Source organism: Vespula vulgaris, chromosome 17 (assembly GCF_905475345.1).
Source record: "Vespula vulgaris chromosome 17, iyVesVulg1.1, whole genome shotgun sequence".
Lineage (NCBI taxonomy): Eukaryota > Metazoa > Arthropoda > Insecta > Hymenoptera > Vespidae > Vespula > Vespula vulgaris.
This window is the reverse complement of record NC_066602.1, coordinates 3,398,151-3,425,475: the sequence shown is the minus strand read 5'-3', so window position 1 is coordinate 3,425,475 and position 27,325 is coordinate 3,398,151. Positions and strand designations below refer to the sequence as shown.

At 31.3% G+C, this 27,325-nt stretch overlaps 2 protein-coding genes across 4 annotated transcripts in view; one reads left to right on the top strand and one right to left on the bottom strand.

Annotated features, from left to right (window-relative positions):
• Positions 1 to 27,325, bottom strand: part of LOC127069899 (probable 39S ribosomal protein L24, mitochondrial) — a 45,744-nt gene that overhangs the window by 10,205 nt on the left and 8,214 nt on the right. The window contains exon 6 of one of the 2 annotated variants that reach the window (XM_051007564.1): positions 20,429 to 20,559. The exons of the other annotated variant lie outside the window; for it this stretch is intronic. The gene's annotated coding sequence lies outside the window, so the exon portion shown is untranslated. Of the gene's footprint in view, positions 1 to 20,428; positions 20,560 to 27,325 lie in introns of those variants that run through there. 2 annotated transcript variants of the gene reach the window in all.
• The window catches only part of LOC127069875 (uncharacterized), a 50,373-nt gene that overhangs the window by 16,136 nt on the left and 6,912 nt on the right, over positions 1 to 27,325 (top strand). For both annotated transcript variants that reach the window (XM_051007495.1, XM_051007494.1), the window contains one exon: positions 16,372 to 16,443. In XM_051007495.1, coding sequence (XP_050863452.1) covers positions 16,372 to 16,443 — 72 coding nt within the window. The remainder of the gene's footprint in view (positions 1 to 16,371; positions 16,444 to 27,325) is intronic.

Here is a 27,325-nt window from a genome sequence, read left to right as displayed (position 1 = left end):
TACGTACACACCAATAAAAACAACGTTTCAAATTTCGAATAAATAATAAATATCTAAAATATCGTGACAAATTTAATCAAAAAAAAAGTACGAACGCGAATTAATAAAAGGATCGTCTTACGTCTAAAATAAAACTTCGTACAAACAATTTCTAACGCTATCGTAAATATTAAAACGATATTCATTAAAAATGAAATACCAGAGTGACATGGTTCGAACCATTGTAACAATAGAAAATCTAACAGAAGCTAACAAATAACATTCGTCAGAAGCAAGATCCTAATCGCTAATCTTATTTCCTCTACCTCGCCGTCCTCTCCTCCTCTCGTCGTAACTAACTAACTAACTAATTTCATTTCGCAATCGACCTTTTCTCGATTACGTCAGATATTAAGGCGGGATTGGCGAAGGATTGCTGAAAGGTTGAAGGAAAGGGGGCGGGGGAGGGGGAGGGGCGGAGGGAAAGGGTAGACGAAAGAAGAAGAACGTCCTCCTTCTAAGATTCTAAACCAAAGTCTAAATTAATATTAGAAAAATTTTCAAGATGGCTGTTAATAGTCAGCATGCGTGGACAGTAGCTGACCGTGTTCAAGGTCTTATTCAATCATTTAATCGGCTTCCTTTTCGAGATCTCTCTCTCTCTCTCTCTCTTTTTCTTTCTTTCATTCGTTCTTTACATTTCTCTTTTACTCTCTCTCTCTCTCTCTCTTTTTCTTACTCATTCTTTTATTTGTCTCTTTATCTATTTATCTCATTCTATGTTTCTTTCTCACTGTATCTATCTATTTCATTCACTCTATTTCTCTCTATTTATCTTATCTTATCTACCTATCTATCAATCTATTTATCTCATTCGCTCTTTATCTTTCTCTCTGTCTGTCTTTTTCTAACTTTCTCTGTCTTCCTCTCTCTCTCTCTCTCTCTCTCTCTCTCTCTCTCTCTCTCTCTCTGTCTCTTTCTCTTTCTCTATCCATCCATCCATCTATCTATCTATCTTTCTTTCTCTTTCTTTCTCATAGATGTTTCGTTCGTTCGAACGATCGAAGGGACTGCCGTCGAAGTCGTCGTTCTACAGGAGACGGCATTCCAAGGACTAGACTCGAAGAAGAACGATCATCGAGTTTGTTCTTCGATACATCGTCCTCCTTTTTGAATTCCATTTCTTTTTTAACACCTACGATAGTAGTGCTTCTATAGGGTGTGTCATTAAAATTTTCACCTGAGATATTCGATTAAGTAGAATGACGTTAAGTATCACGTACGTACATATATCTGAGCGATTTCATTCGAGTAATATATATTATATATATTTTCGTTTTTTTTTTTTAACCCCATCGAATCGAGGATAAATACGTTCTAATAATTATGAGTCTACAGGTTTGAAAATGTCGACTGATCTGAAATGTCGATCTGCATCGATCGATAAAATTTAATTAACACATTATTTAATTCGAGCAAGAGGTCTATCAAAACTTAATGAAACAGTATCGAAAGTAACAAAAAAAAAAAAAAAGAAGAAGAAAAGAAAGAACGTACGTCTCGGAACATATCGAAAAAATAAAGAAGAGAATAAAAAAAAGGAGATAAGAAAATGAAAAGAGAAAAAAAAAGAATGAATACTTCGGAGTATATCGGAAGAGAGAAAAGAGAAAAAAGAAAGGAAAGAAATCAGTCTGATTAATTATCAAACGTCTCAATTAATGAATTAAAATGAATCAATGAATTAATTAATCGATCGATCAATTAATTAATTAATTAATTAATTAATTAACTGATTGATTGAACAATTAATCGAACAATTAACGTTTTAGAAAACGGTAGAGACATTTTTGGTTTAAAAGACATTTTGACATTAAAAGAGCGAAGAAGAAAAAGGAAATGGCGTTCAATGTTCGAATGTTAAACGTTCTCTCTCTCTCTCTCGATGTTATCCAGACGGAAGAGATCGGTAACGCAAATTAGATCCTTAAGCGATTGAATGCACCCCACCGTAGGTGGTTGACTTCCTCGCTTCGGTAGCCTTCGACTCGGGCAAAGATCGCATCGCATTGAGAAACCGGTCGTCTTACTTCCGAAGAAGGCTCCGATGCATCCTCACTATAGAGAGAAAGAGAAAGAGAGAGAGAGAGAGAGAAAGAGACAGAGAGAGAGAGAGAGAGAGAGATAGGGAGATCGTGATCGAGTAATGGTCGTGCATACCGACGTTGTACATACAATTAATTTATGCGATCGAGAATAAAACTTTGAATCGCGTCAACGCGTTCTGAAATCGATCCATCTTCTTTCTTTTTTTCACGGTAGTTTGTTTTTGATTTTGTTTCTGATTTGTTTTTCTTCTTTGTTTAACTTGTTTACTTTATCTCCTTTCGTTTTTATTTCGTATCTTCGTTTTCCTTTTTTCTTTTTTTTTTTTTTCGTTTGATTTTCCATCTTATTTTCTGTCTCTCTTTTCTTGTTTCGTTTCGTTTTTTGTGTATATATATATATGTATATATATTTTTTTTATTTTCATACTTTCAATTAGTTGATTTAATCACGCGAACAAATTGAAACCCTCTCTGTTCTTTTATACGATCTATCGATTATTATATTTGATATATTTAATTTAAAAAAGAATGTAATAGAAAAGAAAAGGAAACAAGTGTAATACATTATTTATTTCATTCGCGTGTATCGTTCGACGATCTATTATTTATATTTTACTATATTCTCATATCACTTTACAAGTCGATAGATGAACGTACACTGGTACACACACGCGTGCACGCGAATAGAAAAAAAAAAAAAAAAAAAAAAAAAGAAAAGAAAAGGAATAAAAAAAGAAAGATACACTCGATCATCGCTCGGATACCTCTTGATAAAACAAAACGATCGATTTCATAGAAAATTTTCTTTGCAAACGGAGACAGAGATAAAAGATAATAGACAGTCGTATATCATCGGTAATAACACGTACATCCAGATTCCACGGATGCCGATCTCTCACTAATCTACTACTGGTTTCTAACATCTAAAATAAACAGGAGCTAGCTCGATACCAATACGAAAATCCTATTCTCCTTTCTTCGTTAATTCCGCGGAAATTTTAAAAGAAAAAGAAGAATAAAAAAACAAAGAGAAAACCAAAAAGAACATACACAATAAATATAAGAAATATAATGAACAAATAATTAATTCTATATATATATATATATAAAAATAAAAAAGAAATATTTTCGGATGATAAATTTCAAAAAGGAAAAAATAAAAAGATTGACTGGATCAAAACCAAAAAAAAAGAAAAAAAAAAGTCGGTTTCGTAAAATTACGTGAGACCGATTACGAGTTTCAAGAGGTCAATGGATAAATACTGATCGATTTTTTTCTTTTTTTCTTTTGTTCCTTTAATCATCCGAATGACCTTCGATAGATACGCTTAGAAACTTTTGACCCAATCCGCGTTACGATCTCATTCTCGGATTAATCCGGAACAACCGGTTCCGATTTCCGTTCGTTTATCGTAATTCTATCGATTAACGGATTAAAGTTAAACGGTCCAGCGAATTTCTAAGCATTCCTCTTCATCTTTCTCTCTCTCTCTCTCTCTTTCTCTTTGTCTTTCTCTTTCTTATGGATTCTCATCCGATGGCTTCTCTCCCTTCGCAAATGCTGTTCCGTTCTAACCAACCTACAGGAGGTTTTCGAGCTAGCGCGATGGAATGCAGTTTATTCGATCGGATCGGATCGGATCGGATCGGATCGGATCGGATCCGATCGGATGCATTAAAAGACACGTGTGCATTACTACGTATGCGAGGGTAAGCATTGGATCGGAAAAAGAGAAAAGGGGAAAAGAAAAAGAAAAAAGAAGAGAAAAGAAAAAGGAATCAATCGTTCGAATCTGTTTAGAGAATGTAATTTTGTTTGTGCGTTGAGAAAAAGAAGGAAAGGGAAAATAAAAAGAAGAGGAAGAGAGAAAGAGGAAAGGATAATAACAACAGTTTGATGATGATAATGATGATGATGATGATGATGATGATGTTTTTGTTTGACATTTACTTGTGCTAAGATAAATATGAATATATATATATATATATATATATTTATTTATTTAAAACCGAATGAAAAAAAGAAAGTCATAAAGAAACAAAAAAGAAAAGAAAGAAACAAAATCAATAGAAAATAATTCGCATGATTCGAATCGAAGCGTTGATAATAATGCGCGAATTCGTGAAAATTTTCTTCCGTCGTTCTGTTACCTTCGAGTATGTTGAAAAATTTAGAAAATACATGTGTCGAGAAACGAAGACCGATCGTAGTCAAGATGAGAAATCATGATTGATGATATTCGCATAATGCATAAGAAGATTTTAAAGAAGAAGAAAGGAACTTCGGGTTGTTGAACGAATCGTGGGACGTTGGGGAACGCGTTGGCGAAGAAACTGCAAAACCAATAAGAGAGAAAGAAAAAGAAAGAGAGAAAGAGAGAGAGAGAGAGAGAGAGAGAGAGAGAGAGAGAGAGAGAGAGAGAGAAGAACAGACAAACAGACAGACAGAAAAAGAGAGAGAGAGAGAGAGAAAGACAGAGAGAAACAGGGAGAAAAAGAGATAGATAGAGAGAGAGAGAGAGAGAGAGAGAGAGAAGACAACAGGTTGTTGCTTTTGGTCCAGAAATGCAGCATCCCTGCCTGCTATGTCATTTCGTTTATATACGAAAGGGATATTTTATTCGAGTAGAAAAAAAAATGTTCACAACAAACACGTTTCAAAACATTCATCCTTCTAATCGTTTCATCTAATATCAATTAATTACGTTCGCTGATTCAATCATCATTATTAAATTTTTCTTCTTCTTCGTTAATCGCGTCTATTACTGCTTAAAAAAAAAAAGAAAAAAAAAAGGATATAGACCGGTCAATTCTTTTTTATTAGATGATTTTAAAAAATAATAAAATATTAATATCTTTTTTAGTATTTCGATCTTTTTCTTTTTCTTTCTTTCTTTCTTTTTACGAAGTCGAATAATATTAGTCGAAAAATGGAGACGACGAACGATTAGATTTTAGATGAAAATTCGCGTGAGAGAGAGAAAGAGAGAGAAACATGGGAGATGTGATAAGAGATCAAAATAGTCCGTTATTCGGCCGAAACCAATCGAATTGTTCGAAAGCGACAATGAGTCGCGGCCTTTACGAGGCTACATCTTCCATTGGCGTCACGTTCGTCATTGTCCGGAATATCGGAGCGACATTCCTCACGACATGCATGTGAATGCATTTAGCGGTATAGTTCGTGCCTCGAAATATAATTTTTTCGAAAACGGTCAAACGATTCTAAGATCCAAGATCGCTCCAAAATCGGAATCACAAATAATCTTATCCGATCGATCGAACGGATCGGATTAGATCGAGTGTTTGTTCGTTTGTCAATAAAAAAAAAAGAAAAATAATACTAATTACTATTATCAACGATAAATATTATTAATAATAAAACAACTATAAAAAGAAACTGTAAGGAGCTATTAATAATTAGAATAATAATTCATATCGATAATAATCATAAATTTGAAGGAAATTTTCTCGGATAATCGAATGATATGAAATCAGCTGATTTCTGTCAAAAACGAATCTTCACGTGATTATTAAGTCCAAAAAGAAGAAAAAAAAAAGCAGAAAGGAAAAAAAAAGAAATTAATAATTAAGTCGATTAGAGTGTCTGTTAATTCCTGCAAAAAAAAAGAAAAAAAAGAAAAGAAAGAGAAAAAAAAAGAAAAGAAAACAATGTCGGTAATAAATAAAACAAGACCTATCGATTGATTAAATTCGATAAAAATAAAATCACCCGTGTATCGTACTGACTTTTGTTAAATAATAAAAACCGAATGGAATAAAATCAATTGTGATGTTTTTTCTTTTTATACCATTCGGAAAGCAATTAATAATCATTCGAAAATCAAAAGACGACCTCTGAACATTTACAAGAGTTTACGTTTAACGGTGAATAAAGATAGATTGAATATTTGAGAATATATTCGATGACAATGAGGATGATGATGATGGCGTGATGATGTTTTTATAAAATCTACATCGGCGAACCGTGTGTATTTATGAGAAAGCCAAATGGTTCGTTCGCCGACTGTAGGAAATTCGAACCCCTCAAAGGCTGCAGGCTGACTCCTTTTTTACCAGCTACTCGACTCCCGCCGTCTCATGGCGAAACGTTTGTTCAGTGATTCTCAATTCCGAAGTTTCGATCGACTTCTTCAAATTCGATTCCATTCGATTCGATTCGATTCGATTCGATTCGTGGAGAAAAAAAATTTTTTTCTTATCGTTCACATTATTTCTCTCTTTTTTCTTCTTTCCTTTTTTGTCAACAAGATTATCATAAAATCTGATTGACAAGGTTGATCCGATCCTACGTTTTCTTCTTTTTTCTTTTTCTTTCTTTTCGTCGTCATAAAGTTTAATTTCCATCTTACGAATGTAGGAATTATTATCATAGAATGATGGTCGATCAAATGGTCCCTTCTCTTTCTCATTGAAAACATTTAATCTTTAATTTTTATTCTTTCTTCTTTCTGTCAATCGTCGTCCCTTTCGTCGAACTTATTTAATCTTTAATATACCGTATGAAAATAAAAAGATAAAGATCGAAGAAAAATATATTCGTTCGTGGTGCAAAAATGTAACGATTGAAATAAATCGAACCTATTATCGATTATCATAAATGAAAAAGAAGAAGAAGAAGAAGAAGAAGAAGAAAGAAAAGAGGAAAAGAAAAAGAAAAGATAGAAAAGAAGGAGAAGAAGGAGGTGTAATAAAGAAAAGGGCCCAGCCCTGAAATTACATCACAAGAGATCTACTTCACGAGAGATCTAGCAACCGAGCGAGCAACCGAAGCAACAACCGAAGCAACCGAAGGAATCGTACAAAAGCACACGATTACAAAATCGGCATTTAATCTTAGCCAAAGGCGTAGCTATCTCACAATTCCTTAGAAATTTATTAGATAGAGATTTACATATATTTACGTATATATGTATTTATGAGCCGATCGTACACACGATCGTATCGAGTTAACTCGAAGGTAGCTTATCTTAGCGAACGTAGTAAATGTACCTTAGCTTTACCACGAAGAAAGAAAGACAGAGATACAGACAGAGAAATACTGAGAGACATACAGAGAGAGAGAGAGAGAAAGAAAGAGAGAGAAAGAGAGAGAGAATATATATATATATATATATATATATATATATATATTCGTATGTATGACAGAGAGAAAGAGAAAGAAAGAGAATATGTGCATATGTATGTATCCATATATGTGTGACAGAGAAAGAAAGAGAGAGAGAGAGAGATATTGAGAAGGAAGAGACGTCATTGGTGGAAAGGGATGCCAGTGATGGTCCCAGCCAGAGAATCGGAAAGTCGTTCGCCAGTCTTTACTCGGCACTCGAGACTAAACGTTCGTACGTTTTCGTTTATATTTTCGGTCTTTCAACTAGCGAAACTTTGTTATCATTATTTTATATCAAAAGAGAGAGCGAGAGAGAGTTCTTATTATTAACGATAATAATAATTTATTGATAAAAAAAAAAAGTGATCACGAAATACTTTTTGTCCGGCCAAAAAACTTCTCTATTTCTATCTGTGCCTAATCGCATTTAAAAGTTTTAGTTATCGTTAACCTCGATGATGACGATTTATTAATCAAGAAGACAAATTTTGAGATTAAAGAATTGTTGAGAAAAGTAATATTCAAAGGAATTCTTTTTGCTCGGTGAAAAAAATGTTCTGTTTCTATCTGTATCGCCCACATTTAGAAATTTTATAGTTATCGTTAACCGTGATTAATGATTTCTTAATCGGAAGAATATTTTGTTTTTAATCAGAAAAAAATAAAAAAATATAATTGATAAAGAAGCGATATCAGAAAGTACCGGATGGGAAATTATTTTTGTCCGGTGAATATATTTTCTGCTTGTAGTCGCGTTTACGTTTAGAAATTTTTTATTTATCATTAACTATGGTAATGATTTAACAATCAAAAAGAAGAAAAAAGAAAGAAAAAGTAACGATATCCAAAAGGTTTTAGGGAAACGAAAGCTTATCGAAAATTGTCTTTAGAAATTATTGTTAATTTATTCATTAAATAATTCGATATTTCAAAGTTCGAAAGAGATTTTGTATAAATCATATTTATATCTTTTAAAATGTTATTAGAAATTATTTTTACTCTGAAGAAATTTAAATAACTCTTTGGATCACTCTCTTAATCGTAAAAAAAAACTTCTACGTTTAATTTGTTTAAGAAATTTGAAAAATAATAATAATAATCTCTATTCAAAAATTTCAATGATCTATAATTCGTTTAAAAGTTATATTACAAACGAAACTAAAAATTGTTTTCTCTCCATTTCTCTCTCTCTCTCTCTCTCTCTCTCTTAAAAGAAACATCAAGAAAAAATTGAAGGGCTTTTATCGAAAAAAATAAACATACGTACGTACATATAAACGAACTAAATAGAGTCGAACGATTTGATAAAGAAGAAAAGGAAAAAAAAAAGAAAAAAAAATAAATAAGAAAAAAAAAACATGTGTACTACGCCATTACGTCATCGAAAGTTATTAACAAAAATTGCGATCTCCGACAAACAGTGAATTAAAAAACAGAAGAGCCGAACCGACTTAAAGGATCTAAATTCTAATTTGGATCGACGAAACGGTATGTAATGACAATTAAATTTAAAAAACAAGAAGAAAAAAAACAGTATTCCTGAAAGATCTTCGAATCGATCCTTATAGATCTACGAAAGATTTATCTTAGAATCTCCTTGACGATCGATCGTCCGTGTAAATAAAAAATTAATAATTAATCATACAAATTGGGAAACGATAAATACAGAAGAAAAAGAAAAGAAAAAAAAAGAAAAGAAAAAAAATAATGTTTCGTGCACTAGAACATCGATTGATTATTTTAGATTTAGATCTACAGATCTTGGTAGGATGATCTATCGAAGGGATCTCTTCTTGGCGATCGATCGTCTAGACAACAAATTTGGTTTGATAGTCTAACATATGTGTCTATATAAATACAAACAAACCGGTTTCAAAGGAATCGTTCTCATTCCGTTAGGTCAATCCTAAGCAAGATTAGATTCCTTGTGACTTTGAAGGAAAAGCATGCTTTATGATATTCTTCTTCTTCTTCTTCGTCTTCGTCTTCGTCTTTTTCTTTCTTCTTCTTCTTCGAGTATTACTGCTAGTTCGAAGAATAACGGAAAATCTTTTCTTCTTGCGAAAAGAAAATAGTAATCGATGATTTGTGTAATAAGAGAGAGAGAGAGAGATAGAAAGAGAAAAATTCATTTGCGAAACGAGGACAGTCTCGTTAAACGATCGATCGATCGATAGATAGATCTTTTGAGGATCTATATTTCAAAATCGAAATTGAATCGTCCTACTTTTTGGTGCATGATCCATCTCGAAATCACGATCGATCGATCGATCGATCAATTCGATCGATCGTCCGTTCGTTCGTTCGTTCGTTCGTTCGATCGGTCGATAAATCATTTTGGTAGTTAAATCAATTATTTGACTTTCTTATACCGGGTATTAAAGAGTTATTATTACTATGATTATTAAATATCGAGAATTAAAAGGAATGAATTTTTATCGGATTTTAAATGATCTATATCGAATCGTTTGTTCGATCTTATATTGAAATGTTGGAATAAAGATTTGAATTTTACGAAACCCTTTTCCTCTTGTCCTTTTTTGATATATGAAAAATAAAAAAAAAAGTAAATAAATAAAAATAATAATAACAATAATATTTTATAATAAAGCTTCCAGACGCATGTGCATAACATAATAATAACATATAACCCTTAGAAGCCAGTATTAAGACCGGACGTTGATTCGAGACTTAACATAGTGTCGTCTTTATAAAAGAGAAAGAACCATGATGACCTTGAGAAATGCATTGGATCATTATACACATACCACCCACGGTAGATCGAGACGGCAGCTGTTGCTCGTTCGCTCGCAATATTTTTTCCCCTCTTCTTGTTTTATCGTGTCTTTTTTTTTTTTTTTTGATTTTATTTTCTTTCCTTTTTTTTTCTTTTTTCGAAGTCGTAAGGATAGCAGTAGAAGGACGAAGGGCTTCTCGAAGGGTATATAGTATAGTTAGTGGCAGAGGCAGCTGGCATCATGGACGGCTTACACCTGCCTTTAAGTATTTGCCGATCCCTCGACCAACTTTTTCTTTTATTTTTTATCTTGTTTTATATCTTTTTCTTTCTTCCTTTCTTTCATCCTTTCTTCCTACTTCAATCTTTCCTTTCCTTTCCTTTCTTTATTTGAGATCACAGTTTTCTTAATTCCTTGCGACTTTTAACGGAAAAAAATTGTTCTCGTCGTCATTCTCATTAGTAATTTGTTATTGAATGGAAAACGCGTTGGAAGATTCATCGATAGCGTTGCACGATTTTTTTCTGAATCAGAAAAACTGTTATCGATTAATTACTGACACTAATCGATACTCAGCTAGCAAAAAAAGAAAAGAGAAGAAAAGAAAAACCGTAAGAAAGATCGTAAAGAAAATTCGGGAGAGGGCGGAGAGAAAACGGAACGACCAAAAAAAAAAGAAAAAAAAAAGAAACAAAATAAGACAAACAAAAGAATTTCCTAAACCATCAACGAGGAAGAAGATTTCCACGAAATGCAATTTTTCACAAAATGAACGCTAACTTTCTCCAGGATTTACACTCGAGGAAGAATAGGAACGGCCTCGTAAGATATCGCGATTCGTTTTCGCGCGACAGACCGTGTTAACGACGTCTTGGCGTCAGAATGAGAGAAAGAAAAAGAGAGAAAGAGATAGAATGAGAAAGAGAAACATAAAGAGAGAGAGAGAGAGAGAGAGAGAAAAAAATATAGATAGAAAGAAGATGAAAATAAAAGAGTGTGCGAATAATATGATACACGGAAAGTACAATTAATTCATTCATCGGATGCATCTCCGTATTGCATGCTCTCCTTATTTCCTCCTCTCTCTCTCTCTCTTTTTCTATATATATATTTGTATGTGTGTATGTGTGTGTGTATATATATATATCTGTCTCTCTTACACGCATAGAACTTGCATTCAAATCTCCCGCGATCAGTTTATCTAAGCTGGCGCCAAGGAGTGAGCTCAGTGAGTCTCTTTCAGATATACATACACTTCAGTATATCCCAACGAGTTTATTATTATACTTGGCTTCTTTTTTTTTTGACTTGTGTTTTTTCTTTTTAATTCTCTGATTTTTTCTTTCTTTTTTGTTCTACTTATTCCTTCATCATCTTTCATCATCATTAAACACGATTCGATACCATTTCTTATTTTTCTCCGTGTAAATATCTTAAAAATTGTTAAAGTAATTTTTAAAAAATCGTTACCGAACGTTAGATCGGCCGCAAGATCGGTCGGACAGTCGAAGATGAAAAAATTTTATGAAAAATAAAGAACAGATTATAGACTTCGAAATATTTGCAAAGAAATAAACGATAACTCGAACGAATGAAATTTTTATATACAAGGTCGATATAATAATTTTTTTTTTTTTTTTTTTTTTTTTTTAATTAACAATAAAATTATTACAATCTAAATATTTTCTTACGAACATTACAACTGTTTTATCTACGTTATTATTTTTATAATGTCCATCCACAGTTGTACTTAATACGCGAATAAAATTTTTTTCTTTTAAATCGCTAACAAAATATTTAGATCTATCATATTTTATATCGACAATTACAAAACTATTATAATTACTTCTTATTTCAACAAATTGAACGATTGTTGTATTGCGTTAGATTGCAAATAACTTAACGAAACATTTCAAATTGAAATTAATATATATATATGTAACTCAATTTGGTAATTTAAAAAACTTGTTCGATTTGGTACACCTCTCTCTCTCTCTCTCTCTCTCTCTCTCTCTCCCTGTCTCTCTCTCTCTCTCTTTTTCTCTTTTCGCGTCGTCTGAACGTTTTCAACAGCAGCCAGTAATTTACCGTAATTATTATGTTTATCTTTCTCATTCACTTAAGTCTCGCGAGCTGCATACTCGTTGCACACTTGAGTTCGACCTTACCGAAATAGGACTTGCATTCTTCTCTTACTAACGCACTCTTTCTCTCTCTATCTCTTTCACTTTCTTTCTCTATCTCTTTCTCTCTCTTTCTCTATCTTATTTTGAGATGAGTCTTGAAAGACTGACGCCAAACTGACGCCACGTGCCGATCATTATGCTCTCGAAAAGGGCGGTCCACACGTGGCCGATCCACTTTGTCAAACTCGATTTGCGTGATTTCTGTAAGAGTCAAAGAAAAAGAAAAAGAAAAAGAAAAAGAGAGAGAAAGGAAACAAGCAGGTATTCGAATTTTTGTCAAGTAAACAGGTTTACTTGCAATTTCATTTTATAATTACGTATGATTGATCTCTGTTTACTGTCTTTAAGCTACATAATTATACTTAATAACGATGATAACGATGATAATTATGATGATGATGATAAAAATGATATATAAAAATAACAAAAATTCTATGATGTCTAATGATTACACTGATGATAGTGCAAATAATAATAATAATAATAATAATAATAATAATAATAATAATAATAATAATAACGACGATATAGAATAATTATTGATAAAAGTAATAATGACTATATTCTGATCATAATTAAACAATCAGCATATAAATAAAAAATGAAAAAGAAAATAAAAAAGTAAACACGAGATAAGTAATTTACTTACGTATCAAACGAGAAAATAAGAAAATAACAATAACGATGATTAATCGGTAGTAATAAACGAGATAAAAATAAATGAACAAAGTATGGGAATAAATGTAAAGAAGAAAAAACATAAAAAAAAAAACACACAAAAAAAAATGGAAAGAAAAGACAAAGAGAGGAAAAGAAGAAAAAAGGGAGAGAAAGAATCGGAAGGAAGATAGAAGTCTGCAATGAAGGAAGATAAAGAGAGAGAAAGAGACAGTGTGAAACCGATAGAAAAAGAAAGACAAAGAGAGATAAGAGTTTGCAATTAAGATAAAGAAATAAATAAATAAAAAGAAAGAGAAAGAGAGAGAGAGAGAGGAAATATCGAAATACATGAATCAAAAGAAGGAAAGAAAGAGAGAAAGAAAGAAAGAAAGAAAGAGACAGAAAAGCTGATAAAGAGGAAAGACAAAGAGAGAGAATCGGAAGATAGGAATTTATAATAAAGAAAGAGACAGAGACAGATAGAGAGAGAGAGGAAGAGAAAGACAGAGAGAGAGAGAGAGAGAGAGGAAAGAGAGCAATGAAAAATAATAAGAGCCATACTTCTCTCTCTCTCTCTCTCTCTCTCTCTCTCTCTCTCTCTCTCTTTCTCTCATTCTCTTTTCTTTAGTCGCTGATTGTGAGAGAGAACTCTCGTGAGAGCGGGTGGCCTTGAGCAGGTCATCACCTCCGGCCGGTGATGCTGCGCCGGTGATGTTGCTGCCCAAGCTGGACCATCTTAACTTCTTCTTACTCCTTGAACCCTCTCTCTTTCTCTCTCTTTCTCTTTCTCTCTCTCCTTTTTTCTTAACATCCAAGAAAGCTCGACGACATTCGTCCTCCTACTCCCCAATTCTCGTTGCTTCTTTGCATTTTTCTTTCTTTTTTTTTTCATATATAATAATTTTTCATATAATTCCGCACGAAAGTTGACTTCATAATAATAATAATAATTATTATTATTATTATTGCTGTTTTATTAAACTAAATAATAATAAATAAAAAAAGTGAGACAACGAAAATACTATTAAATTGATTAATATTGAAATATTTCAATGGAAAGATATGAAATATACGAATGTTCGAATGATAATATTATTCATTGACGCAATTCTATGATAATTAAAAAATAAACGAACGAACCAAGGAAAAATTTTATAATAAAAATAAATAGAATGGACACAATCTATATACACGCGCGCACGGATAGACAAAATATTATTAAATTGGTCAATAATTTATATGGAAATGTTTTAACGTCGAATGAAAAAATATCGAATGTTATAAAAAAGTTATGTTTCTAAACACCGACTAGATATTTATAGTAACTATATGATAACCATATGTAAGGATTAGATTCATTTACAATGAGCTCTGTAAATTTGAGCTAGAAGACACTGACAAGGTAATCGAGTTTTGTATCTGCAATGTAATCTTATTTCTTGAAAGTCTACACTCATTTCTTCGAAATGGAATAATCCGAAAGGGGTTAACGTGTACGGCCCTGTACTCATTTCAATCTGTCACGATTAATAATCAGAACGAAATCAAGGATTTACGTTGATGATAGATAATTATTTTTTAGATAGTAATATTTCGATAGAAATCACATTTAAAAAAAAAGGTACCAGAGACAGAAAAGAAGAGAGAGAAATAACTTCTTCTTTCACGTTCATTGATATTTTTTCTAAAAATTTTTTTTCTTAATTAATAAACAAAAGAAAACAAAATGATATACGTGATTTATTAATTATAGATCGCTTTTTATTAATTATCATTTGATTGATCGATTAATGACATCGTAATTGACCGAATATTTAATGTCAAAATAAACGAGGATTATCTCGTCGAAAAATTTTCATATTAATTATTAATACACTTTAACAGTTCTCTTTTTAATTACAATCGAATATTTTCTATGAATTTTCTAGTGCTTTATATTGAAATAACAATTGTAAAAATAGACAAATGTTTTCATCTCTTTCTCTCGCTGTACCTTGAAAACTTTTTAAGAAGAAAAAAATAAAAATAAAAAGAAAAAAGGAAAGAGAAAAAAATGAGACTCCCAATGCAGAGTCGAAAGTATTTTTAGTCCTGCAAACACACGTTGTCGGCTTTCTTTTATCCATCTATGGGGGGACTCACGGTCGACGGTAAAAACAAATGATTTCTGATATAGATTTCTAAAAAGAACTCACCCTAATATTTTCTAACGCTTTGATCGTTATAATTCTATTTTAAAATTGGTTTATATAAAATGTAGATACGTTTGATATAACTTTATTTCTCTCCTTTCAAATATTATTTTTAAATATCTACAACAGAATGATGTAGGCATTTAAAAAGTAAAATATCATTTATTTCAATAACTCAATTATTTAAAAAAAAAAAGAGAGAGAAGACAAGAATTTCGATCGAAAATAATTTTCCTTTTTTAATAAGTAAATAAATAAATAAATAAATAAAGAACTATCTTCGTTAAAAAAGATAAAATCTTTCATACGAAAGTAACTTGTAAAAATTCTATTTTAAAACATATAACACACGCACGCACATCAATAAAGGCATTCACATTTCTATTAATTAATTTCCCAATTGAATGATATAATCATGTTCATTCACATAATCGGTATCTTAAAAAAAAAAAAAAAGAAAAAGAAAAAATAGAAAAAAAAAGAAATCTTTCAATGAAACAACTCCGACGTAAATAAATATTTCTATAATTGGCAAAGAAAAGAAAAAGGAGAAGAAGAAGAAAAAAAAAAGAAAAGACGAAAAGAATAACGTAATATCATAAATAGAAAAGGAAGCTTAGAAACATTAGATAGAGTAATAGCTTATAATAGAGTATGAAGAAGTATACTATATGCACGGTTATATTGAATGTTTAATAAAGACAGGTCAACTGGAGTCAACAGTGCAGCTGTGTCTACTAACAATAAGATCAAAATGGTTTCCTCGATTCATTATCGCTATTATTTAAAAACACGTTTCTTCTATTTACTATACTCTTCCGTATTTTTGCTTTGTCCTTTGACAAACGTCGTTTTACACCGTCATAGATTCATTTTTCTTAATTGAAACGTCACTTAGAAAAGACGGACATACATACACGCACGCACACACACAATTTTTTTAATTGATACTCTTTGTTAAATACTTCCCGACATAACTGAGAGTTACGTTATTGACTATGATTTCAACAATGACATTTCTTAATTTCTATTTATAGGTAAACACATTTTATCATTGATAAAAATTGTCTATAATGATTCTTTTTTTTTCCAATTAAATCTATACGCAAAGAAAAAAGATATTCTATCCGTATGGTATTTAAATATGTACGACGATTCTTGTATTAATACTGATTTAATTGAATACATTCAAATAATAATAATAATGATAATGATATTAAACAAATAATGATGGTAAATATAGCAGAACAAAATATTATAAAAAAATAAAATATTAACAATTAATATTTCATTTCTTTTTCTTCTTTTCTTCTTATGCAGATATTTATATGTAAGATAAAAAATAAATAAAAAAAAATCTTATTCAATGAATTTCAGAACGAGATGAAACGAGTTGCCTGAATAGAATCGAAGACTTCCGCGGGTCGGAGGATACTAAAACGAACAAAGGTAAGTTTTCTCTGCTTCAAAAGAAAAAAAAAGAAAAAAAAAGAAAAGAAAAGAAAGGTACAAAAAGAAAAATATAAGAAAAAAAACGAAGAATGATTATTGCAATCGTTGATTAAGGAACTATTTAAGAAAACGAGCCCGAACGATATTACCCTGCTTTAGTAGCTTACAATAACGAGCAACTTGATTGTAGCATTACGCCTTCTTATACACGCGCATATATACAAACTCGCGTGTGTGTGTATGTATATTATATATATATATATATATGATTATTCGATTATTACCGAAGCCTCGAGCGTGTTATTAAATTATTGACGAGAGAAAGAGAGATAGAAAGAGAGAGAGGGATCATAGAGCAAACAACGTTTCGAGATAATTTCGATGTATCGAAATTATTCCCCTTGATCACGATGCGACGCCTCTACTACTTTTAAAATTAAATCCAAATCGTTCGTAATAATCATTGAAATCAAAATGAAACTCTTACTTTATCGTAAAGAATTTTGTTCGAATTAAATTAAATTGAAGTGAATCGAATTGAATGGAATTGAAAAGCAAAGGAAAAGAAAAAAAAGGACGAAACCGATCTGAAAATGAATTAATTCGATCGAATGAAAATTAATTGGAGAGGGCTAGAATGAAATAATACAAATTCGAGACTTCGGAACTAAAGGAAGAAAAGAGAAAAGAAATGAGAGCAGTAAAAAAGAAAAAAAAAAGAAAAAGCAAGAAGAAATAGGAAAATCGCTATAAAGAAAATAAAAATTTTCGAAACAAATTTAAAAGTGGACATCTTTCGATGAAATTTAGGGTGTAATAAAATGATATATTGTTATGCTCATCGAACGATATGAAAAAGAGAGATAGATATCAAAGTCGTCCAATCTAAATGTCAGATGATCGTTGAAGCGAGATCGGGCCCGTAACAATGGCGTCAAGCCACAAATAGTTTACCGATTTACGAGCCTCGCCGTCCTTCGGATTTGCCCGGTGAAAGTAACCAAGAATTCGCCCTCGATCGTGTTGCGAACTTCACATTGAGATCCTCTCACGGCGTGTCACGAACTTGCACGAACTGGCTTACGAATCGATCGTATATACTAATCATTTCGATCCGAGATCTCGATCAACGAGAAAATTCTTCGTTATATCTTTATCTTTATCTCTGTTTTTCTTTCTCTCTCTTTCTCTTTCTCTCTTTTTTTTTTCTTTTTTTCTAATTGAAAAATGAAATCATCGATACGGATCTATAGATCGACCTCGATCGAAATTCGTAATCTCTAAATCCTACTTGCTCCTTCAAATATTATATTTTAACGTTTGCTTAGAAATTAGTTTCAAAGAAAAAGAAAAAAGAAAAAATAGTGTGAAATACTGGTGAAAGGTAAAGTCGTTTGATCGATCTTAAAGTAGATCTCGATCGAATTCGAAATCCTTAATTCTACTTGTAGATATGTATTTAAACGTTCATCGTTGCGTCGAGATAATAGTGATAGAAAGAGAAAAGTAAAAAATACAAATTGACGAAAATTAAGTTAAATTGTACGAATAATCCGATGAAAAATTTGATGAATCCGTAGATCATTTATCAATTAGAATCATTCAAAAATCTTTGTTATTTTTTACGTTTCATGAAATAAAAAAAGGAATAGATCATTCTTATTTAAATTGTTAAATCGGAAAATCATATAAAGCGAATAGATCGAGAATAGGAAATCGGTCGATCGATCGATCGAAAAAGAACGAAGAACGAAAAAGATTTAGCCTAATCGAGAGAGATTGTGTTCGCTCCCACGAAGAAAGGAACGTCATCGATACCTCGGGGCACGTAGAACAACGGAGTCGTTTTGTACTCCTTTCCAAATGTTTCCGCATTCTCCAATCTTTCCGCGCGGAATATTCGCCGCTTACGTCATACCTTTTCTCTCCTACGTCATTATTTCAATTTCAGAAATAGCAACAATTTCAACAATATTTTATATATATATGTAATCCTGTCAATGTGTAAAAATATAAAATCGTTCAATTCGTTTGCATGCGTGTGTATGTACGCGTGAATGTAAAATAGTTTAATTAAATTTTTTGGATGATTTGTATTAATTAATAATTATATTTTCTTTCTCGATTTTTAATAATTGATAATTAATTATGATTTCTGTTTTTCTTTTTTTTTTGTTTCTCTTTGAAGTAATTTCTAAAAAAGATTCATTCTCTTTGCTACTTATTAATTTTTGAAATATGAAATGATTATGATGATAAAGTTTTTTTAAATGAAAATAAAATCAGATCAATGTATTTTTTTACTATTTACATAAACCATTATTATTATTATTATTATTATTATTATTATTATTATTATTATTATTATTATTGTTGTTGTTGTTGTTGTTGTTGTTGTTGTTGTTGTTGTTGTTGCTGTTGTAATCAATTCTTCTAAAAAAATTATTACGCTCATACATACAATCTCGATCGATATATCAACAGAGCAGACGATTAAAGAAATACTAAAATCAAATCATTTTATTTTTTCTAAACAATTTACTATCTACATGTAACCATTATATATTTTACGATTAATTAAAAAAAAAAAAACATAAGAAAAAAAAAGGAAAAGAAAAGTCATTACAAATAATACACACGATGTCGATCGATAAAGCAACGAACAGCTGATTCAAAAAAAATACAAAAATCAGATGTAATCTAATCGACATAGATTCAATTAAACGTTTATTATTTCTCCACTTACACATACACACACAAAGAAAGAGAAAGAAAGAAAAAGAGATGTCGAGATAAGGAAAACAAAGCTTATAATTAACTTGGAAGTTGGATCGAGGAAATTCTGATAGATCGTTTCGTTAAACTTTGATCATTCCTCGTGTTGGTAAACATTGAGATACCATTTGCCAAAAGAGGTTTAGATAAGAGTGTTATCTGATAACTAGTTTACAAGGTATTCTTACGACCTTGCCAACACATCACATTCTCTCTCTCTCTCTCTCTCTCTCTCTCTCTCTCTCTCTCTCTCTCTCTCTCTCTCTAACGATAAATCTTTTCTGACGTAATACCATTATAGATTTTTTTTCCACGAATTTATTTTCGACGCTAAATTACGTCAAATTTCTTATCATTTTAAAAGAGATATCAAATAAATTCAATTCTTTCCTAATCATTTATTGTTCCTAAACGATATTATTATCTTATAATCATCCTTGAAAATAAATTCTAAACGTTCTTCTATGTTAGAACATTTTGTTCGATTGTTATCCATTATTTATTTGATATATTATACGAACAATATTTTCTGTTATTAAAAATAATAATAATAATAATAATAATAATAATAATAATAATAATAATAATAATCATCATAATCATAATCATAATCATAATAATAAATGTAATTCAATTTATTTTCGATTTATTTCGAAATTAACGAATTCGCGCGATTGGTTTATTCGATCTATAAACAGAAACGGAAGGTTATATTAATTAAAAACGAACGTAAAATTAATTAAAGATAAATACAAAAAAAAGGAGAAAAAACTCGCTTAAATTGAATATTAATAAAAAAAAATATCGAGAGAGAAAGAGAGAGAGAGGAAATTCTTTTTAATAATAAATTAATTCGATTTATAACATTTTATGATATCTTGTTATCTAAAAACACGAAGCATATATTATAAGTCATAGCTATATACATAGCTACACACACACATACACACACACACACACACGAAGAAGTCAATCTACAGTTACAAACATATACTTATGTCCTCTGTTATCTTGCGAGAACGCAAATGCTCGGAATGCGAGACATAAAAATCACGTTTGCTATGCAAAAACATTCGTGAGACTCCGACGAGAGTTCGTCCGATCGTCTCGTATATATTTTAAATTCGTATCACATTGCCGTGTCTTTTCGTAAAAAAAAAAAAAAAAAAAAAAAGAGAGAAGAGGAAGAAAAAAAACAAATCGACGATAAAAAAAATAAAACAAGAAAAATATATTGGAGGAGATGTACACCAGGTGGGCCAAAAGTTCTCAAGTTATTCGAAAAATCCAATTTTAATTTCGTTCTTTTAATCTGAAGAAAAAAAAGAGGAAAAACGTCTGAAAAAAAAAAAGGAAAAAACAGTATAATTAATTCTTAATAATGATCATCTACAAAATTGTTAGTCCTGTTTCTGTATAACGTTATAAATATTACATGACTTTTAATTATATAATATCACGAATGAATCAAAATGAAATATGTGTATATGTATATATAAAATTGGATTCGATTAAAATCAAATTTTTGAACAAGATAAAATAATAATAATAATAATAATAATAATAATAATAATAATAATAATAATAATAATAATAATAATAATAATAATAATAATAATTTAACAAGACTTTTCGCTTATGGCGATCGAGAATCGATCGAAAATCGATCGAAAATCGCTAAAAAATATCTATACAAGCTTTTCTACTGATTTTTGTTTTATTTCTTCTTTTTTCTTCTTCTTTTAAATTCTCTCTTTCTTTCTCTTGTAAAATTCGACGTACCATTCACGAAAAAAAAAGATGATAACGTTAAATCGATAGAAAGTTGCGACATATTACGTTATATTTTCTATCTGCAAAATGCGTAATAACAATACTTTTAAGACGTAGCGGACGATGTAATTTATGGTCGATGAGTAATCGATGATCGTCAGACTGGAATATAAAAAAAGAGTAGAAAAGAAAAGAAAAGAAAAGATGCCATTAAATGACGTAGCACGAATGACATTATGTTCCTATTACTATTATCGTCAGTATACTTTTTATTTCGACGAATCCAACGATCTATTATTATTTCATATTAATTTATCATTTATTATTAATATACTATATGATTTATTATTACTATTATTAGTATATATATATATATATATATATGTATATATAAAATACTATATATATATATATATATAAATTTCTAATCATTATATCATAAATATTAATTATAAATAACCAATCATCATTATCATGAAAAATTAATTTACAATTATAAATTATTAATCGTTACTAAAAAAATTGTTATTTCCTTATTGGAGAATTAATTCAAAGAATCAAAATATTCCTCAATCTCTCTCTTTCTCTCTCTCTTAAATATAAAAAATATATATATATATATATATAGTGATAAATTGAGTCATACACTTCGCATTGTTAACACGTTCGCCAAAGATTAATAATTCTACCTTGAAACGAGTAAACACATAATACTAAGGTGCATAGTCGAGTCGAACTCGTTATTTTCAACGATTGAGCAGTACTAACGTCTCTCAAGGAGTGTGATCGATATTACGATAAGAGAACATAAAAAAAAAAGAAGAAGAAAGAGGAAAAGGAAACGGTGAAACAAAAAAAAAAGAAGAAAAAGGAAAAGAAAAAGAAAAAAGAACGCTAAGGTGGTATCTGTAAATGAGTCGATGGTATTATCATTGATGATTTCATCCTGCGTTGGACTATCTTTCTTACAATTTTTTTTTATCACGTCAGTTGTAACGCGAACCTTACTGTAGCGCGTTTCTCTTACGTTTACTTCACTAAATTATTTTGTTAATCAAATTTGTTACGTTTTTACTTTTCGTTTGCCAGTGAAATCATTCACGTCTCTTTCTTGTATTTTTTTTTTCTTTTTTCTTTTTAATTAAAAGAGTAAGAAGTTGCAAGATCGTTCTGCCGAAATTTTTTCAAGGATCGAAATCACATTGCGTTATTTTCGTACGATATCGTAGTTGATAAAAATTATACGCGACACATCGGAATTATTGAAAATACAACGGTACTCTTTAGAAATTGTTATTAATCTAAAAAAAAAAAACAAAAACAAAAATCATTGTTACCTACATCTAAATATAATGCATATTCTTCTGTGCGTCTGTTAAATAAACCTTGACCTTTTTAAAAATGATTTATCGCGATTAACACAGTTAGCATTCTCGAAAGAGAGAAAAAGAGAACTTAACAGAAAATAACTTCGCGATTAAACCTAGAAGTCTATCTGATAAGGACGAATATAAAATAAAATAAAACAAAGTAATTGGATAAAAAATACACACAATCAAAAAAAAAAAAGAAAAAAAGAAAAAAAGAAAAGAAAAGAAGCAAGAAGAATCAAGAGGGGAAAGAAAAAAACTAAGAATTGAAGAAAAATCTAACGATTACGGAGAGAAACTTAGAAAGAGGAAATAAATAAGATAAAACGAAGGAATGAAAGGAGAGACAGAGTAAAAAATAAGATAGTACAAAATAGATCAAAGAAACAAAAACTCACCAAAACAAAACAAGAAAAAAAAAAAGATTAAAAACGATGAAAATAATAGAAAGAATAAAAGAATAAAGGGAATAAAAGAAAAGAAACGAAACGAAACGAAAAAGTAAGAGTTCGTAGACGCGGACCAGCACTCTTCTTCTCGACATATTCTCTCTCTCTCTCTCTCTCTCTTTCTCTCTCTCTGTCCCTCTCTCTGTCCCTCTCTCTCTCTCTCTCTATCATTTGAACGGAAAGGAACGGCCGATGGCTGTGCTAACCACGGAAGCTGGCCTCGAGGAGCAATGTCGTCCAGTCTTACGAGAGCCTTCTTGCCGGTAAGAACGAGTCCTCTCCCTTTTCCTCCCTCTCTTCTCTCGCTCTATCTATCTATCTATCTCCCTCACTCTCTCACTCACTCTCTCTCTTTCTCTCTCTTCCTCTCTTCTTCGTCTTTGGTCCCTCTACGAGCTATCCCTAACAACGACAGTCGACTTGGACACCACCAGCAACCAGTCTCTCTATCTCTTTCTCTTTCTCTCTCTCTCTCTCTCTCTCTCTCTCTCTCTCTCTCTCTCTCTCTCTCTCTCTCTCTCTCTCTTTCTCACTATATCTCTATTTCTCTCTCTAACAACTTCGGAGAGATGCCTAAAACTTCCAAGAAATTCTTTACAATTTTCTAAACCTTTTCTTCTATTTCGTCTTCTTTTTTTATTATCATTGTTATTATTATTATTATTATTATTATTATTATTATTATTATTATTTTCTTTTTTGTATATCCTTTTTCTTCTTCTTCTTCTTCTTCTTCTTCATTTTCATCTTCATCTTCATATTACTTCCTCTTCCTCTAACGCTAACGTCAAAATCAAAGTTTCAAGTGGATTTTATAAAACATGCTACAGGAACATGGTCCCAGAGGTAATTCTCTATCGCATCCTGAAAGAGGACCTGAAAAAGTGTGACCTTGGTACATGTGTGCGTGTGTGTATGTACGTGTGTGTGCGTGTGTGTATGTACGTGTGCCAGACGCAGAGAGATAGAGAGAAAGAGAGAGAAAAAGAAAAGACAACTTCGACGCGAACTTTGTGCTAAACTGTGCGTGTTCTCTTCGTGAAAAGAAAGAGAAAAATAAAGAAAGAAGTAAAAAAAATAATATGGAAAAAAAAAAGAAATAGACGAAGAGAGAATGGAAAAAAAAAATTGAGAGAAATAGTGGGGATCAACTTTATTTATATTTTGTTTTTATTTTTTTGTCTATTTTTCTTTTCTCTTTTCTCTCTCTCTCTCTCTCTCTCTCTCCCTTTCTTCATTACTATTATTATTTTTTTTTTAATTTCATCTTCGAGATGTCTTCGAGATCGAGATCTCTTCCTGGTTTTTCCTCTTCGTAAAATCTCTACTCGATTCCTCGAAATCGATTGTTATAAACAGATAACAGTTTGTAGTCGTTTCTCTTTATTCTTTTTCTCTTTTTCTTTCTTTGCTTTTTTTCTCTCGTGCTTCTCTTCAAGGTCAAAGTTCTACAAGATCATAGAACGATCGTCGCAATCGATAATCGATCGATCATCGATATTATTGTAGACGTGTGAAAGTTCTACGTGATCGTTTCTCATTCTAAAAAAAGGCTAGTGTTTTTTTTCTATCTTTCTCTTTTTTTTTTTTTTTTTTTTTTCAATAATCGTTCGATAAAACTTAATAATATCAACGTTAACAGTTTTGACAATGCGAGGAAAATGTTATTGAAAATTGTCTGTATCACCTTTGCTTCCAAATGAAAGAAATTCTTTTTAATAATTATATTTCAATGAAATATTCTCTTTCTATTCTCGAACTTTGATAAAATTGAAATCATCAGTCAATTTGAATAAGGACAAAAACATTTCATTTTGCGTAATCTCGTAATAAATGGAAGAGAGAAGAACGTTATTACTGGTACGACGTTTTCTTAGAACTTAGAATGCTTTTAACGAGATAAGTATAAAGTGCGTTAATAAATGAGAGAGAGAGAGAGAGAGAGAGAGAGAGAGAGAGAGAGAGAGAGAGAGAGAGAGAGAGACGGAGAGAGATGGATGATAAATATGTCTACATCGAATTCTCTCAAATACTTTGCGCTTCGACGAATCGCCTGGCACTGATCATGACGCGAATTACGTATACATATTTCAAACAAACATAACTTTACTACCACACACATATATATATATATATATATACTCATATACATATACATATTCTATATACGCTCGTGTGTATCACAAATATGCAAGAAAACATCGATGTTTGTATTACTAAAAAGTGTACCATCGAAATTATGCACGTTCGATAGTCTTCCTTCTCTCGTTAGTAAAATTTCTTTAAAAAAAAAAATTTATATATACATACGTAAATTGCAATTTGAAGAAAGAAAATATTAAACGTGAGAAAATAATTTCTTTTATCATTATTGAAAAAAAAAAGGAAAGAAAAGAAAAAACTGTTCGAACTCTTTCGTTTTTACAGAAAATACGGCCGTATCGCACGATTTAATTTTGAAGTGAAAATAATCCATTAACAAATATAATAATAATAATAATAATAATAATAATAATCGAAAAAAAATAAAGTATCCGAATAAAAATCAAAGGTTTCCGTGTAAATCTCGACGAAACGTCTGCGTTTTGTCTCGTCTCTCCTATAGAAAAGAGAACTGCATAGGAATTAATGTAAATACATATGTAGATACATACATATATACGGTGACGCACGTTGTCCCTGATATCGGTACAAATATGGTCCGATCGGCCGTTCACACGAATGCCCACCCTGTATACGTATACGTATATATACTACTATTAACATACATACGTATCTCACTTTACTCATTGGCGTTAACACACGGCGTTCTTGCACTCTCTTATACGCATACATATCGATCATTAAAAAACAAACTGTGTTTTCATTCGAATGCATTCAGAACGCATTGCTTTTCCCAAGGAATCCATCCAACCAACCAACCAACTACGATAAGAAAATCCATGCGTCCTGCATTAGAACGCTTTTATTATACAGATTTATGGTTTATGCTTGGAATTCATTCTTTCGCGATTATTCTAACTGATAAGAGTACACATAATAGAGACTAGTTAGTTCAGTCTAAAATTTTACTAGAGCTTTATACGCTCGCGATATCGCATTCTTTTTTTGTCGAGTATCACTCGACATGCACTTTGTCGAGTAACGGTCGACATGCATTTTGTCGAGTATCACTCGACATGCACTTTGTCGAGTATCACTCGACATGCATTTTGTCGAGTAACGGTCGACATGCATTTTGTCGAGTATCACTCGACATGCACTTTGTCGAGTAACGGTCGACATGCGCATTGTCGAGTATCACTCGACATGCATTTTGTCGAGTAACGGTCGACATGCGTTTCGTCGCCTATTTCATTGGGCATTTAATTTTGTCGAGTGACACTCGACATTTAACTTTTGTCGAACTACTGTCATTACTATTCTCTCTCTTTCTCTCTCGAGTGAAAACTCGCGACTGAAATCTTTTCCAACGACGAAAAAAACCACGTTTTAAATAAACAACAACAATAATAACAACAACAACAACAACAACAACAACAACAACAATAATAAAAAGAAAGAAAAAAAATGGAACGAAAGAGAAACGGGTTGTTAAAGGTAACATAAAACTCGTTTTTCGATCTTTCAAGTTCTCTCCTTAATAAAAAATTCGTACAGATAAATCCTTCGCCGCTTTCTTTCTTTCGTTGCTTCGAAAAAAGAAAAAAAAAAAGAAAAAGAAGAATAAAAAACAAACAAAAAAGAAATTCAACTTCTCCGATTCGCGATTAAAACTAACGCAGTCCTCCTCGAAGCGTGTCCTTCGAGTTCGCAGCCATCTTTGGCCAAAGGGAAGGGCGTTTACTCTTTTCTTTATTCGTTTCTTCGTTTATTCGCTTACCTGCTTGCTTCCTTGCTTGTTTGCTTCCTTCCTTCCTTCCTTCTTTGCGTACTTGCTTGCTTACTTGCTTGTTTGTTTGCTTCTTTGCTTGTTTACTTGCTTCGTTGCTTGCTCGCTCGCGAAGAACTCGATTCGCTGTTAAAAACGAATCGTAGGAAGGATTCCCAGGAATGCGAAGATGATAATGCACCGTTAGTTGCTAATAGCCCGTCTGCACCATGAGGCTCTCTTTGTCACACCTCTCTCTTTCTCTCTCTTTTTCTGACACACACATATACACGTAGAGAAAGAGAGAGAGAGATGATAAAATTCTTATCCTTTCAAAGTTCTGAGAACCAGGAAATATCACAGCTTCAGAATGTACCTGTTAAAATCATTCGATCGAATCGTACGATCGTTTCATAACGGACTCATAACCAAGTTTATCGATCCTGTTCGATTATTATACTTTTTGATTTCTTCCTTCTTCCTCCTTCCTCTTTTTTTTTTTCATGTTGATTTATTGCTCAGAATTATTCAAAATGATAGGATTATTCGATCGTTTTTCAAGAGGCTAGTAAAAATAATATTCTTGAATAACATTCAAGAATATTGGGAATCATTTCTACGAGATTTTTTTTTTTTTTTTT